At 45.2% G+C, this 14,557-nt stretch overlaps 1 protein-coding gene across 12 annotated transcripts in view; it reads left to right on the top strand.

The window, feature by feature from the left end:
• Window positions 1-2,391: 2,391 nt before the first annotated feature.
• The window catches only part of ZC3H7B (zinc finger CCCH-type containing 7B), a 50,470-nt gene continuing 38,304 nt past the window's right edge, over window positions 2,392-14,557 (top strand). For 6 of the 12 annotated variants that reach the window (XM_072868350.1, XM_072868268.1, XM_072868303.1 and 3 more), the window contains exons 1-5: window positions 2,393-2,890; window positions 9,329-9,389; window positions 11,305-11,338; window positions 11,722-11,919; window positions 12,811-12,969. In XM_072868350.1, coding sequence (XP_072724451.1) covers window positions 9,337-9,389; window positions 11,305-11,338; window positions 11,722-11,919; window positions 12,811-12,969 — 444 coding nt within the window. In that variant the 5' untranslated portion in view covers window positions 2,393-2,890; window positions 9,329-9,336. Of the gene's footprint in view, window positions 2,891-6,400; window positions 6,469-9,328; window positions 9,390-11,304; window positions 11,339-11,721; window positions 11,920-12,810; window positions 12,970-14,557 lie in introns of those variants that run through there. The other 6 variants (XM_072868333.1, XM_072868323.1, XM_072868313.1 and 3 more) reach the window with 4 other exon arrangements.

The following is a 14,557-nucleotide window of genomic DNA, read 5'->3' as shown; positions in this document are numbered from 1 at the left end:
TGTTCTGAGGGAATACAAAAAGCAATTAAGTTTCTTTATGGAGCATGACAGCTGGAAGAATAAAAGCCATAAACCAGTACAGCAACCAGATAGAAAACTTGAGCAAAAGCTAACTCATAAATTATAAGAGGCATTTCTCTTGCAACTGAAGAAAATTAAGAAGCTGAGGCACTGACTGGGTTACGGTTGTATGTGAGAAGCATAAAGCTGCCAGAAAACATAGAGCAGATGAGGGAATAAATCAGTGCGATCTCGAGAAGGAGCTTGAACTTGGAAAATATAAGCAAGGAATTTGGCGCTTGTTAGTAGTTCCTCGCGATCTTTAGCAATAAACAAGATCATACCAAATACATCTGTTTCCCTTCTCTGTTGTTCTCCCAAATATTGGCTAATTACCTGGGCCAGAGGGGCAAGAATAAAGTCTTTAACTGTGGGTGCAGCTATATTGGAATGAAGGTGTACTGTGCCATGGTAGCACAGATCCATAGATTCATTCTCCCTAAAAGAATAGCTTTACAAATCAAAGTAATTTTTACAACACTGTAACTAGTTCGTAGTAGGGATTGGTGGCGTTTTGACTCTGCTGACTACCTGCACACGAGACCTCGATAACCGTGCTTGCAAATTGTGAAAATCTTCATGTTAACCACTAAGGAATGATGTGGTTTCATGAGAGGAGCAGTACATGCTGGATCATGACCTTGCAGGACACCTCTCAGTCTTACTGGCAAAGGAAATTGGGCTGGAGGGAAGTATAACATGACATTCAATTGGGAAATGCAGTCCTGAAAATGAATGTTCTCAAATTAAAAAATAGCGCTTATTCCAGTGTAACTGTTGATTGTGTGTAGATTTTGTTTTGTTCCTCTTTCTCCTCAGCTCCTCCTAAGCCCTCTTCTTCTCATCCAGCTGTGATGTCTTGCCTTTCAGAGGTGCTGCACGGTTGGAGGCATCCTGGTCTTTGTGACTCATTTGATGCTTAACAGCTCTGTGACGCTGCCCTCCCAATATGATCTGGCATGTCAAGTCTCCCCATGTTTACTTTCCCCCACCAGGCCTGCTCCACCTTCCTTCTGCTCAAAGCCACCCCTCGACAGGAATTGTCATTTAATGTACATTTTGCCAACAGCTTCTACAGCAGAGGCCCAGCTTGGTTAGACTCTACTCATTGTCACGGTGTCATTGCCTAAAAATAAGAGGAAACAAATCTGCTGGAGAGATAATAAAAATAAACATTGTCTTATCCATGAATAACAGCAATCTTTGGATCATAATGAATATCTAAAAAAAAGTGCATTGTGATTAAATACTGCAAGGAGCGTAAGACTGTGTTCTCCAGTGTCATATGGTACATTATACAATTCACAGCCTATATTTCATAAATTATCAGTTTATTGTGTTGACAGAACTGCCAGAAGCCAATCCTACTCAATATAATAAAGTCTCTCCTTTTCTGATCAGCGTGTTTTAAATATTAAACAAGTTTAGTACACTTCAGATGATACCTTCTACCTGCCCCTGAATCTTGTCGGAGTTGCTTAGCCGCAAAGCACAAAGTGACACTCTTTTAAGTAGAGAAGCGAGACACTTGAGGAGTAAACATACCACTGATTACATTGGAAAAGAGCTGATAATTTAAACCAGTGTCAGTCTGGAAATGATGATCTGACGGTAGACAGAATCCTTTAGGGAGAGGAAAATCTATCCTACCAGGGAGGCTGGACTGGGAGCCGAGCATGAAACTCATTTCAGAGGGTTATTTGAAGTTAATGGTAGTGCAGCTGGGCAGGGATGGATGAATCCCCGTCTAAGGCAGTCTGTGTATCTCTGTCTTCACAACCATTTCCTGCCACGGAATAACGTGTGCCTCTGGGCCCCCGTTTCCCACTGGCAACTCCGTTCCTGGGGCTCTGCCGGCATGGGCTGCTGTGGAGATTCAGTCCACTTTCTGAAATATTGAGGGATTTGGGATGAAAACAAGCCAAAAATCTGGTTCAAAAAAAGTACCTAAATTCATATGTGTATACATAAGTATAAAAATATATATGCATGTACATACATATTATATGTGTATTGTATAATACACAATAGTATATAATGTAATAATAATATGTTATAGATACAAATACTGCATATTCCTCTCCACCCAAAGATTTATGTTTTCAGAAGATCTTATTTACAGGGAACCCCCTCAGCAGTACGGAGTGGAATAAGTGAGGTCTGGCTGGAATAGATAATTGCTCTGGCAGAAGCAACGGCTCTGGCCCCCCTCCAGCAAACATATATGGGTGGGCAAAAGGGTCACTGCTTCACGTATGTGATAATCCCGGGGGGGGGGGGGGCTCGTAATTCAGTTCATTGCTGTGCTTCGCATGCATGCAATCACTCTGCAGAGGCAGCTTTCCTTTCTTTTGGGGTTTATTTTATAGATCAGCAAAGACAACCAGGAAGAAGAAAAACGTTGCATAAAAATAAGAACGGAGCCTCGACTGCTTAAGCGCTTTTTTTTTTTTTTTTTTTTTTTTTTTAAGCCTAAGTCACCTTAAAGAATCTCAAAACCAACCACAAGGGAAAGATCTGTGAATTTTTGTAATGGAAAGCGGTAGCCTCTAGGGCCCAGAGGATATGCAGGGAGGCATTTTCTCTTGCTGGTGCAGCTGAGAGCGAGCGAGCGATCGAGACCTGGAAATGAAAGTAAAGAGATCAGGAGGCACATGGAGGGAGCTGCAGGGGCAGCCGATCCAGAAGCAGAATGCTGCCTTCTATAATTAAATAGCACTTACTATTATTATTACTTCTAGTAATAATACATTAATAATATCTCTAGTAATACAATACCATTTATCAAGGAAAGTTTATACATAGTGTGGGGGGGAAAACCCAAGGAGAGGTGAGTCCTTTATTATTGTTTTGGGGGGATTATTTTTGTCTTAAACCAATTCTGTATGGGTGTGTGTTTGTGTGTGTAGAAAGGGGTGGACTTAAGAAACGAGAAAATCTGGATGTTGCTTCATTAGAAAGTAAAGGTTTCAGGTGGTAACTGTATGGATGAAACGTTGTGTAATTGCAAATGTAAAAAAAAAAGTGAAAAATAATATGGGCGAGATTTTGAAGCTAACCCCCTCTTCCGCCAAAAATGTGGGGTTTGCAAAAAAATAATTGTCAGAGATCCTAATCCCACCCCCTGGAAAAAATGTGGTAGTAGTCTAAAAGTGGAAAGCTAGGGGAAAAGCCCCTGGGTTTATATGAAAAACTTAGTATTAATTGCGTTTGTGCCTGTTTGTGGTTTGTAGGTTTAAGAGCTGTGTTGAGATCCGTATTTAGGCTGCAGTTTCCCCCTCTTGTTTGGTATAAACCTCATGAAGCAGCAGAGAAGCCCTTACGGAATAGCTTTTCAGATGCACCTTCCGTAGGGGCTTGTAAAGTTTATCAAATAAGAAGGTTGTGGGATTTTTTTATTCCTTTTCTTCTTTTTTTTTTCCAAATTCTTTAATGCTTGAGACAGTTTCCGGGTGGCAGGGGAGGTTATCTTTTTTTTTTTAAACTCGCCTCCCAGACTCCTGGAGATGTGTGATTTTTATTTAAGCGGATGGGGGGTGGGGAAGGAGGAAGAGTATGTTTTGGTTTGTTTTCCTTTTCCCGGGGAAGTCTGGATGTCTCCTACCGCGGGAAACCCCTCTCAGCAGGACCGGGGTGGGGGGGGATGCCGGGGTGCCGGTGCCCGACCGAGCCGCGGGGGTGCGGGAGGCGCCGCCGGCCCCTTTCCGCCCTGGCCGGCCGAGGAGGCGCTTCCGGCCGCGGCCACCGCTAGGCAAGGCCGGGGATCGGCGGCCTAGTGCTGGGGGTGGGGCGAGGAGACGAGCGGGGGCTCCCGCTCCACCCGTGTGGAAACCGGCCCCGGGATTTGATTTTTAAAGCGAGGCAGGGGAGGGCGAGCTGGCTGGGCACGAAACCAAGAGCAAGTGGCCGAGGGACGGGCAGCGTCACCCCACCGCCCCCTCCTCACCCCCCGGGCCGCACTGCAGTGCCCCTCGGGCAGGGCCCGGCGGGCTGGGGCAGGAGGAAGGGTGCCCCACAGTACATGGGGGTGTTACGTGTGGGGTGGCCTGCAGTAAACAGAGTGTTATGCGTGGGGTGCAGGGCTGGAGGGAGTGGAAAATGGGGTGATGGGGGCCAGGGTGGTCTCTTGAGGCTTTGGCTGCTATCTCCATCCCCTTCTCAGGGAAACATCTGGTTGATGCTTTTATTTTCAGCTGGGGGTGAGGGGGTCATTGCTGCCTCACCCTGCATTTGCTGGAGGTATTGCTGGGTGAAGCTGGTGGTACCCCAAAGCCATCCGCCCTGATGGTGCTGCGGGGCAGGGTTGGGACTAGTGGGGTGCCAGGGTGTGGGAGAGTGGCCACGGAGGTACCTTGGGGTGTCTGGTGTGTGGAGGGACACAGTCGTCAGACTCGGTGTGCACAGCATGGTGGTGGGGACCCCAAGAACTGTCGACTGTGAGAAGCGTTCAAACCCAGGGAGTGGGGCATGGCAGAGAGCAGCCATGGGATGAGTGGGAGCCCGTGTTTGTAGTGGGCTGTGCGGCTTGTCCTCTGCTTGACGTGAGCCCAGTTACCTGTTCTGCTGCACCACCGAGGTGGCCAAACTGCAACCAGTGAAAGACTCCATGTTGCAGACTAGCACATCCTGGAGCCTTTTGAGAGGAGAGCGCACACAGCCTGGGGCTGAGCTCTTGTCTCAGCTCTACAACCTGCCACTTGCACCTCGGTGCACTTATTTCTGGCTGAAATGTTACAGTCAAAGCCTGGAAGTTGGTCAAGCGTGAACTCATTGCCATCCCAGAAATATAGTATGAAAAACTTTGCCCAAATTCAGCTCTGGCAGGGTTGGGAATAACACCCAGTCCATGATAAGGTAAATTCAAGTCTTTCCGTTCTCTCGTAGTGTCTTGCAGAGTGAATCTACCCAGTTTGTGTTTGAGTCACCCTGTTTACTGGCTCGTGCTTCCTTCTGAGGGCAAGAAAACCATTTTGCTTATCTGTGGTATTTTATTTCTGTCTGGCAAATGGTTTGTAACTCATTGACAAACTATGAATAAAGTCCTCTCTAGATGCTGGACCAGAGAGGATAAACATTTCTGGACGGAAAGGATAAGAGCTTTGTAGTGGGGATATAAATACTCTGGATTCGAATTCCTCTGGTGATTTGAGCAGACAAGTCTGGACAGACAGTTTTGGTGGGGAAAAAAAAAAGGACGCTCAGGCACACTGCTTCATGAAATGTTTTCTGCTGTGTTTCTAAAAATATTTAGAAGACTGAGAAAACAAAAGCTAAACAGGCTCTGTGCTTAAAATTAATTATGCATCAGCCGTGGTATGGTGTGCAGCAGAACTGAAGTGTTGCACGTATGGGTGGCTTGCTGTGTCTGGGGTTTGCTGGTGTAATGGGTGTGCGGCTTGGTCCGAGGGTCAAAGGAGACACAGTGAAGAGGCTGGGACAACGAGTGGAGACAGCAGTGACCTGAGTTTGCCGGGGAGGAGGCTTGAGGAGCAAAAGGAGGAGTGCGAATGGTAGCCTCCACCAGCGATGGGTCAGGCAGGACGGGGGAGAGCTCTGCCATGCGTGGAGGAGGGGGCTGGTGTGGAGTCGGATTGAAAAGGAAAGGTGGTTGTTCTTGAGAGATGTGAAAGAAGTTGTTAGGGCAGCAGCATGTGGTGTGCATTTTGAGGGTGTTGCTATGAGGAGATGAGTCTTATGTGCAAAGTCGTGACATAAGCGTGAAGGCGTGACGGAGCTTTAGCAGGGGAAGCTGGTCACCCACTTGCAAGGAGAGAGGAATGTGGGGCAGTATCAGGGAGCAACAGTCTGGAGGGGAGATCAGGCCTGCGGTTTATGTCTAAAGAAGACAGTGGAGGGTCTTGGGTTGGAGAATGTTCACTGTGGAAGATGAGGGTAGTACTGCAGAGATTAAACAGCATCTAGGGCACAGAGGAGTTTTTTTTAATGAGGGTTTTGTAGCAAAGATCAAAACTGTAGCTGGGTATTGTAGGACTTAAGAGATGCAGTAGGTTGGTCAGCCATCCACATGAAGCAAGAATGGAGATATGCATGTTGGATGTGGTGGCAATGGTGGTGAGGAGAGAAGAAACAGAAGGGGAGCTCCAGGATGCAAGAGGAGTTGGATAACTCTAGGAAGGAGACATTCTGGAGCCTTTCCCTGTAGTCCTTTGGCTCCACTCCAGCTTTTGGTCAGTAATGTTTGAATGCCCTTCTCTGTAGGCAAGCAGCAGTAACCAGTTCTTGTGTAACACATGCCCACATCCTGCTGTGTAGGATGTTTTAGCAGTGGAGTCAGGGTAGCCATGAGAGCAGGTACTGATCTCTTCTTCGCTCCTTGCAGTAGTGTTTTAAGAGCTGAGCTCAGAAGCAGAGGTTGAAGTAGACTGTGCATATCGGAAGCTTTTCAAGGTAATGATCTGTTTTGTGGATATACACAACTGTGAAGGTGTGCCACAGCATTTTTGGAGTGCAGCCATTGACTTTGTGATGACCAGCCAGTGTTCAGCTGCTCTCCCCACAGTCGCCAACAATCTCCCTTTTCATCAGATCCATGGGCTGCCACTTCACTTCCGTGATTTTTGTTCTCTCCAGCGTGGCTCATGTCAGGGAGCAGCAAGAGCAGGGCTGCTCCTCCAGGGAGGACAAGCTAGGAGCCAAAGGTGATGATAGCCACCAGCAGTGCCCTCATTAACTAGGGTACAGTCCCACCATATCTGAACAGGGCAGGCAAAACAAGATACTGATAGCAGGGGTCCATCAACAGTCCCAGAGAAGATGAGGTGGTTAATTGGGTCCAGGGTCTACCCAGCAAGTCCAGCAGTAGGAGATGGTGCCAGATACAGGACTGGAGACAAGCCTGCCTACAGTGTGGGTTCAGGGTTTGTCCAGGAGATATGACTGAGGACAGGTGCACCTACAGTATGGCTCAGATGAGGCAGTATGCCTGGATCTGAGCTTAAATGGAGCTCCTCGACCATGGGCAGAAGGTGCATGGGTGGGCATCTGAGGTGAGGCTATTTGGGGCATTTAAAGCCTGTTTGTGCACTCAGGGCCCAGCGAGCTAGAAGTTCCTCCTTCCTCCCTGTCCTTTCTCCCATTAGCCTTTGTGAGGGTCCCCTTGACCTTTTAACTCCTCTTCTCGCTCCCCCAAGTTATCTCTTGTCATTCCCATTGTGGCTCTTTCCCCACCCTTGTCTCTGATGGCCCTTGCAGTTCTCCCCTACAGTGCTCTGGGGTTGCTCTGTCCTCTTTCATGGCTTTCACTGCTGTCTGTGTGGAAATGGTTCCTACTGCTCCTCTTCACCTTGACTGTTCTCTCTTACTTCTTCTGTCTTTGCAGAATTTCATGCAAGGAGAAATGTAAAATAAATGGACTCTGTCTCTTTTTCTACCCCTCAAGCCTGTCTGTCTGTAGTGTTAGTGATCATATTAACCTCACAGTCTCCTTGTTAAATTTCCTTCTTTCTTCCTGATTGCTCATTATCCAGGTTATTTATAAATCCTTCCAGGCCTTCTGTTGGCATTATACTGAAGTCTAGCTGCTCTTCTCCATCGCTTCTGTTAAAAGCCTTTATAGAGATGCTGATCATCACTCACCTTGTCTGTTGGCTTTCCCTTTCTTGCTGCGCTGCCCATCCCATTCCAAATGCAGCTGCTTAAAATCTTCTACCTGCTGCTCAGACCAGATTGCTCTCAAATTTTATGTCTGATGACTTACAAACTGCACAGTGTCACTTTCAAGCTCTTGCTTCCTTCTGCTACCACTTCTTTCTGGTCTTTCTCTCGGTCCTGCCTTTCCCCCTTCCCCCAACTCTCCTTCTTGGTAAAGGGCAGGTATTAATTCTTCTGCATTTTGCATGGTGCAGAGCACAATCAATAAGGGCTTGCTGAGTTGTTAGGATTGATTTTCACGTACCTTAAAGGTCCCTTCACTCTGTGCCAGGCTGAACGAGCCATAGATACCGTAAGATACCTTAGAATGGTTGGGATGGTCTTAATGTAAAACGGAGCTGGGCGGTAATGCTCTCCAAGCTGTTGTAGTGTAGAGTTAGAGAAATTACTTTTGTTTTTCTCGTAATCTCTTCAGAGATGATCCCAGGCTGGGAGGGCACAGTGTCTTCAGCTCCATCTCATCTCCATGTTTCTGTGCTTGCTGCCTTTGTCCCCAGGTTACCATTCCTCAAATGCTGAGCATTGTTTGTGATCACAGCTGATTGATGGCAAGGCTGGGAAATTTGCTGTCACCAGCAACTCTATTTTGCCAAAAAGTGCCATCCCTTCTCCCCTTCTTTATTCTTGTCTTGTGTGGCAGACCTGTGTACCTTGGGGAGAGGTCAGGGAGGAGCCATTCCAAGATTTGCTCCCAAAACACAGGGGATGAAGCTTATGTATCTAATGGTGTGATTCAAACCCATTTTGGTTGAGAAAAGGGTCATTACTCCAAAATGGCTCCATCGTACTCCTTACTTGTCTGCAGTCACAGAGACCCAGACTGGATTTGGTCAAACCGAGACAAGTTACTGTGCCCATTTGTGTTGCTGACTAGGTGGGGATAACTTGCTCTTGAGTCTTCCTCAGGTGCTGCCCACCCCAATTTAAAACACTGCAGGATGGGGCCCTGTCCCCTCTCCGAAGGAGCATTCCCAAGTCTCTACTGCTCTTGCCTGCTGATTTTCCACACAAAATTCCCATTGCTTAGATTCATCACTGTTCTTTTATGGGGAATGGAGGTCCATCTCCTTGCATCTCTCTCTGTGATATGTCTCCAGACACCTTACATAGATTACTTGTTTTGTATGCCATGTGGTAAACCATTTTAAATCTGTCCCAGATAAACAGTGGTCAGAGTTGCTTATCATGGGAGGGTCCCAGCACACCAGCACAAATTCCTGAAATGACTGCCAGTGCAGGCAAAATGTTGATTTACACACACACCCCCCCCCCTTCTTAGAAGGCAGTCATGATTACAGTTGGTTCCTATGGCTTTATTTACTGGCAATCTAAGTAGACAGCTCAAATTGAAGTAATTCTTCTTTGCCCATGTATCCTGGCAGTGGCATGTGAAAAAAAGCAGGTACTTGGTAGTGAGCTGCTTGCTGTCCTGTGTCTGCTGTGTGGATAAATCATGGACTTTGGTGTTCAGGGCATCTGGTCTGGAACATTTTGTTAGTAGTAAATTCAGGCACACACAAAATACTGTGCTGCTTAATTGCCAGCAAGACCTATAATGACTCATTTTGTGTTCTTTTTTTTTATTCCTCCTCCGCAGCAACTATAATGGAGAGACAAAAGAGAAAACAAGAAATAGAGAAAGGACTTCAGTTCATTCAGTAAGTGGACAACCTCATTGTTTCCTGTGGCTTTGGAGGCGGTTGTCTTCGTACCAAGGATTGCAGGAACTGAGTTCTTCCTATTCACCACTTTGGGGCTGCTGCGTGGGAGAGAGATACTGGTCCTGAGGATTTTCACTGTGATTCTTCAGGGTGCTTCTTGTCCTTCCATCTCTCTGAACTTGAAATTGTATAATTTTAATTGCCTTGGGTTTTGCCCTCCACTGCAGTTCCAGGATGATCTTTATAGTCAGCATAATGCAAATAGTACTTGGACCTCCTACTTTATCTTCAGTGTGATGATCTCAAAGTGCTTTCTCAACAAGGTTATCCCACCTTTCTTAGGAAGGGAGATGGTGTTTCTACTTTGTAGGTGGGGAAAGCAGGGTAAATTACTTGCCAGGTGCCCCATATAGTGCCTATATCAGAAATAGATGACCTGGGCTCTTTTACAGTAGCCAACCTGGTAGGTGCCTCAGGTCACTCTTTTGTGAGTATCATGTGGCCTTCTAGAGGTTGAGGTGGTTGCTCATGTGGTAGCTACAAGGCCAAGTGCTTGCTTATAAAGTACAGTAGTGTTTTTTCCCTCCAGTGTTTGAGTTAGCAAAGGCCTCAGACTTGGATCCAGGTTCCATGGTGAGTAAGGAAGCAGCAAGATTGTAATCAGGTTGTTTTGGCATTTTTTAAGGTCTGCTTTGAGTCCTGCAGTTATTATGGCTGAAATCTGTGCATCTGCAATAGGAAAAAAAGACAAATCTTCCATGTTACATATTTATATCCTGTGGCATGGCAGTGATATTTTTGCCCCAGACCAAGACTAAATGGGACTGATAACCCAGTTTCAGAGAGGCAATTGTGAGGTTTATTTATTAGAAAGAAAACAATTTAGAAATATGGGGTGTTGTTCATGCTTCTGGAGCATATCTTATACTCCAAATCAGGGGCAGTGTCATTTGTTGGCTTGTTTTGATGTGGAAGAGGGGTAGTCCAATTTTATAAGCAGCACGAATGTTTCTTACAAAGCCAAGGCATTTCCTGCAGTTAATTTTAAGGAGCAGATGATGATTAGATTATATGAAATCTAAAAAAAGTTTATTCTTTGACGGATAAGATCATGTATGTGATGTTGTATTTCAAACGTGAGGAGGGCCATGAAAGGTGCTAAGGATTTCTCTAGAGCCTATTGTTTTCTCCTTGAAGATAAAAAAACAAATATATGTGGACCAAACCTGGATGGCCTGGGTGGTCTGATTTGAAGAATGGAACCTTTCATCTAAGTCTCAGTGCTGTTGCGGGGTAGGTGTTACCCACACAAGGACTGCCAGTTTTGTGGCACAGCCTGGCAGCCTTGGCCAAGACAGCTGGAGTTAAATGGCCTTCTGAACCTGCATTTTCTCCTTTCCTTTTGTGTTGTAGGCCTAAAGGCGTGTGGCTAACTTAATGCAGAGGAAAGCGATTGCATTTATCACTGTATGTCTTTGGTCGCACAGAGGATTTGAGGAGGTCTTGGAGTGCCAGTCTGGTGCCTCTCATTAGAGCCAGATGCACTTAAAATACACTTGTATTTTCCATGACAATCTCTCATGTGACTTTCTCAAAGATGGGGTTTTTCTAGGTGGCTGGCTAAAGGCACATTACAGAGGATCGTGTATGTGCAGAAAATAGCTGAGAATAAGATTCCTCTAGTCTCAAATCCCTTTGGGACCTGACTATGTCTTGACACCACTGTGGCCATCACTGAGCACAGCGCTCCCTAATTGTGTTCTCTTTGCCCCAACTGCCTTTAAAGTGATAAATTGTTCAGCAACTCACTGAGATCATCAACACAGGATGAGAAAGATGGTTTCTTCATCAGACAAAAGCCTGTGTTTGTATGGATGCCTGTTTCATGAGAATTTTCTCTTCTTTTTTTCAGGTCCACATTACCCCTAAGCCAAGAAGATTACGAGGTAATGAAGAATTTGTTTTCTGAAGTAGGGAAATCTTTGGTTAGCAAGATTTGTTCTGTTGCATAGCCATTAGTTTACATACCAAAAGTGGAGAGCGTGGGATGGTCTGTCACAGTTTTTGTCTGTAACTTGAAGCTTTAAGGTTCTGACAACGACAACTTTCAGGAAAAGGAGAAGACACTTGAGTGTTCAAGAAGGAAGGAGATTTGACTGGATTATTCTCTTCTACCAAAAGAGTGATGTTTTACTGGAGGGTGAGGAGGCAGGAGAATCTTAATGGGCAGGAAGCTTGCTAAAACATATGGAAAGGAATGGGAAATTGGGAAACCTCTTCTGTCTCTGAATATCCACTTCGGTCTATTTGCTCTCTCCTTGCTGCCCAGGCCTTTTTGCAGAAGCTGGTGAGAAACCTGTTTGCAGAGGGCAATGATTTGTTTCGAGAGAAGGATTTCAAGCTTTCGCTGGTACAGTATGTAGAAGGGCTGAACGTGGCTGATTACGCAGCCTCCGACGAGGTGACCATCCCAAAGGAACTCCTGTGCAAGCTGCATGTCAACCGAGCTGCCTGCTACTTTGCCATGGTGAGCACCTTCCCCAGGCATCCCCAGGTGCCAGGGAGGACATGATGGTTGCAGTGCCATGCAATTGGAAAAGATGTTAAGAGGGGTTTCAGTTGATTTTGTCTGCTCCCTTCTCCAACACTGGAGGAGACAATGACACACAGAAAACTCTGATCTCTTCCCACTATCACACTGTGTCTTGTGAGACCAGAGGAAGGATGTGAAGGAGAGGGGCCCTGCCTAAGGTCCTGAGAATGCAGATCTGTTCCATGTTGGTGATGAGTTAGTACAATCTGGAGATTGGAAAGAGCCAGTGCCTTCCAGTACTGACTGAGTATTTCTCTGGAATACTGTTTGAGTATTGCTCTGGAGACTCCTGCCTCCCTAAGTGAGGCACTGGAAGACAGTGAGAAGGCTTTGGGTTCTGACAGAACTTTCAGCACACACATGGAAAAGGATTCTGCAATACTCAGGCTCTAAAAGGCTGCGTGCTTCCATTTTCCTAAGGAATCTAACAGCTTTCTTTTATGGCACAACCCCAGAGCAGGTCCATCCTGTTCGTAATGGGGGCTGAGTCCCATGAAAGAAATTAGCAAGTAGTCACATAATTAAGGACTGTCAAATATCACATGCCCAAGGTAGAGGGGGAGACAAGATAAGGTTGCTCAAGCAGGCTTAATTCTGGCATTCACTGACTTTGAAGTGTTTTGGGTTTTGCAAGACTTAACAAAATGTTCTATATCTGTAGGTTTTGTGTGTTTGTTCGCTGGTCTATGTATGCGATAATATATGTATTTCCAACTGCCTTTTACATTCCTGTTTTCTGCTGAGAGATAAAACACTTGCATTCACACAGAAGGAGGGGATAGTCTGCTGTGCCTCAGCTGACTCGAGGTGGTCTCTTCGATGCAGGGGTTGTATGAGAAGGCACTGGAAGACAGTGAAAAGGCTTTAAGTCTTGACAAGGAGAACATCCGAGCACTCTTCCGGAAAGCCCGCTCCTTAAATGAACTTGGAAGACACAAAGAAGCATATGAGTGCAATAGCCGATGCTTGCTGTCCCTCCCACATGTAAGTTTTTGACATACAACTCATCTTGATTTCTGTGGCTCACCACCTTCCTCCTCCATAACATGCTTAGTGTGAGGCCAGAGGATAGTGGAAGAGGAAGCTTGGCTGTTCCTGGGAACATGCTTATGCCCAGAAATTCTGTCTCTCTGACTCAAAGAAGATGTTTGACCTCACATGTTTCTTCAGTCCATGTCACCCTTTGCAGACAGTGCCAGCCAGAGACACCAGTTAGTGACAGCAGTTTTGGTGGCCTGTTTGTGAAGAGCAAAACCATACCCTAACAAAATGTGAACCAAGGCCATGAGATTGTTTTAATTAGCTGATTTTGTATGTCTAATGGGAGTAAGTAGTAGCATGGGACAAATGGGAACTAGCGCACTGGAAGAGCAACGTGTACACTTTTCCTGTTTTAGATAAAAATGTCTCACATTTTACTTACTGATTGCTAAGGCAAGCTGATAAAGCTTTTTATTTCTTGTTGGACATGTGAAGGTGTCCTTGACATCACGTCATAGTTATTTTTATGTTCACAGGTGTGTAAATTTTTTGCATTCAGAGGGGACTATCTACATATACTAGGCCCTAGATATTTTCCTGACAGTGCTTTTGTTGAGTGTCCTTTTAGGCCAAATATTGCACAGGAAACCAGACTGTGATTAGATAGATTCTAGTGAGCACTGGTTGTCTTTGCTAAATTTGGTTCTGATCCATCACAGTAATGCTATTACAAGAAAAATGCATCTACTTCAGCAGGAGAAGTTAACTTTCCTTTATTATTAGTGTTACAGAAGCAATCTTTGAAAGCCTTGTTAGCAGTTAGTTATCCCTTTTGCATAGCTTGTAAATTCTAGTTTCTTTGACTTGTCAGAACAGGGTGATCAAAACACATTTAAAGGTATCATGTTAGGGGAGTTCCAAAGAACTTTTTTAAACAAACCCTTTTATAAACAAAACCATCTAATATATGTGTTAATGTAAAGCCATATCTGGCTATATTTTATATTGCAGTTGAGCCACTTAATTGAATTTATTTTGTAACCATATACTTATGTTTACATATCTCCCATTATTATCATTACAATCATTGTCGTCTAGAAACACTTTATCAAACTTCTCTGTGGCAGGAAAGTTCAGCCTTACAAACTCCATATGAAGTGATCTGCATTCTCTATTCTAAACAGTTCAGTCTTGCAAATTAACATGCCCCATTGCCTTATTACCTGATTAACAGAAATCATAAACCTTCTCTGCATTAAAGGCAAGTCATGCTATCCATCATCTTGCTCTTGTTTCCATTACACCAGTTGCTAAGCCTCTGGAGCACACAGGTACTTCCAGCTTGCATTGCTGTAACAGCTGAGAACTTTGTTGTGGTCAAAGTAGAGCATGTATTAAAACTTCCGATGATGAAGGATCTGCCACTCAGTTGAGTCACTGTCTAGCAGAGTTAACTTGTTTCTAGGTGCAGATACTCGGTGCTGATAGTTTGCAGAGGTTCCCAGCATGGTGAGGTTGATAATCCTCTGTGGTATGCTTTTTTTGGTATGGTATGGGTTTTTTAGGGTGTTGGAGGAGAGCATATTGCATG

The sequence above is a fragment of the Ciconia boyciana genome, chromosome 1 (genome assembly GCF_034638445.1).
Source record: "Ciconia boyciana chromosome 1, ASM3463844v1, whole genome shotgun sequence".
NCBI classification, from domain to species: domain Eukaryota; kingdom Metazoa; phylum Chordata; class Aves; order Ciconiiformes; family Ciconiidae; genus Ciconia; species Ciconia boyciana.
The sequence above is the reverse complement of the archived record's forward strand: the minus strand, read 5'-3'. Positions and strand labels throughout refer to the sequence as shown.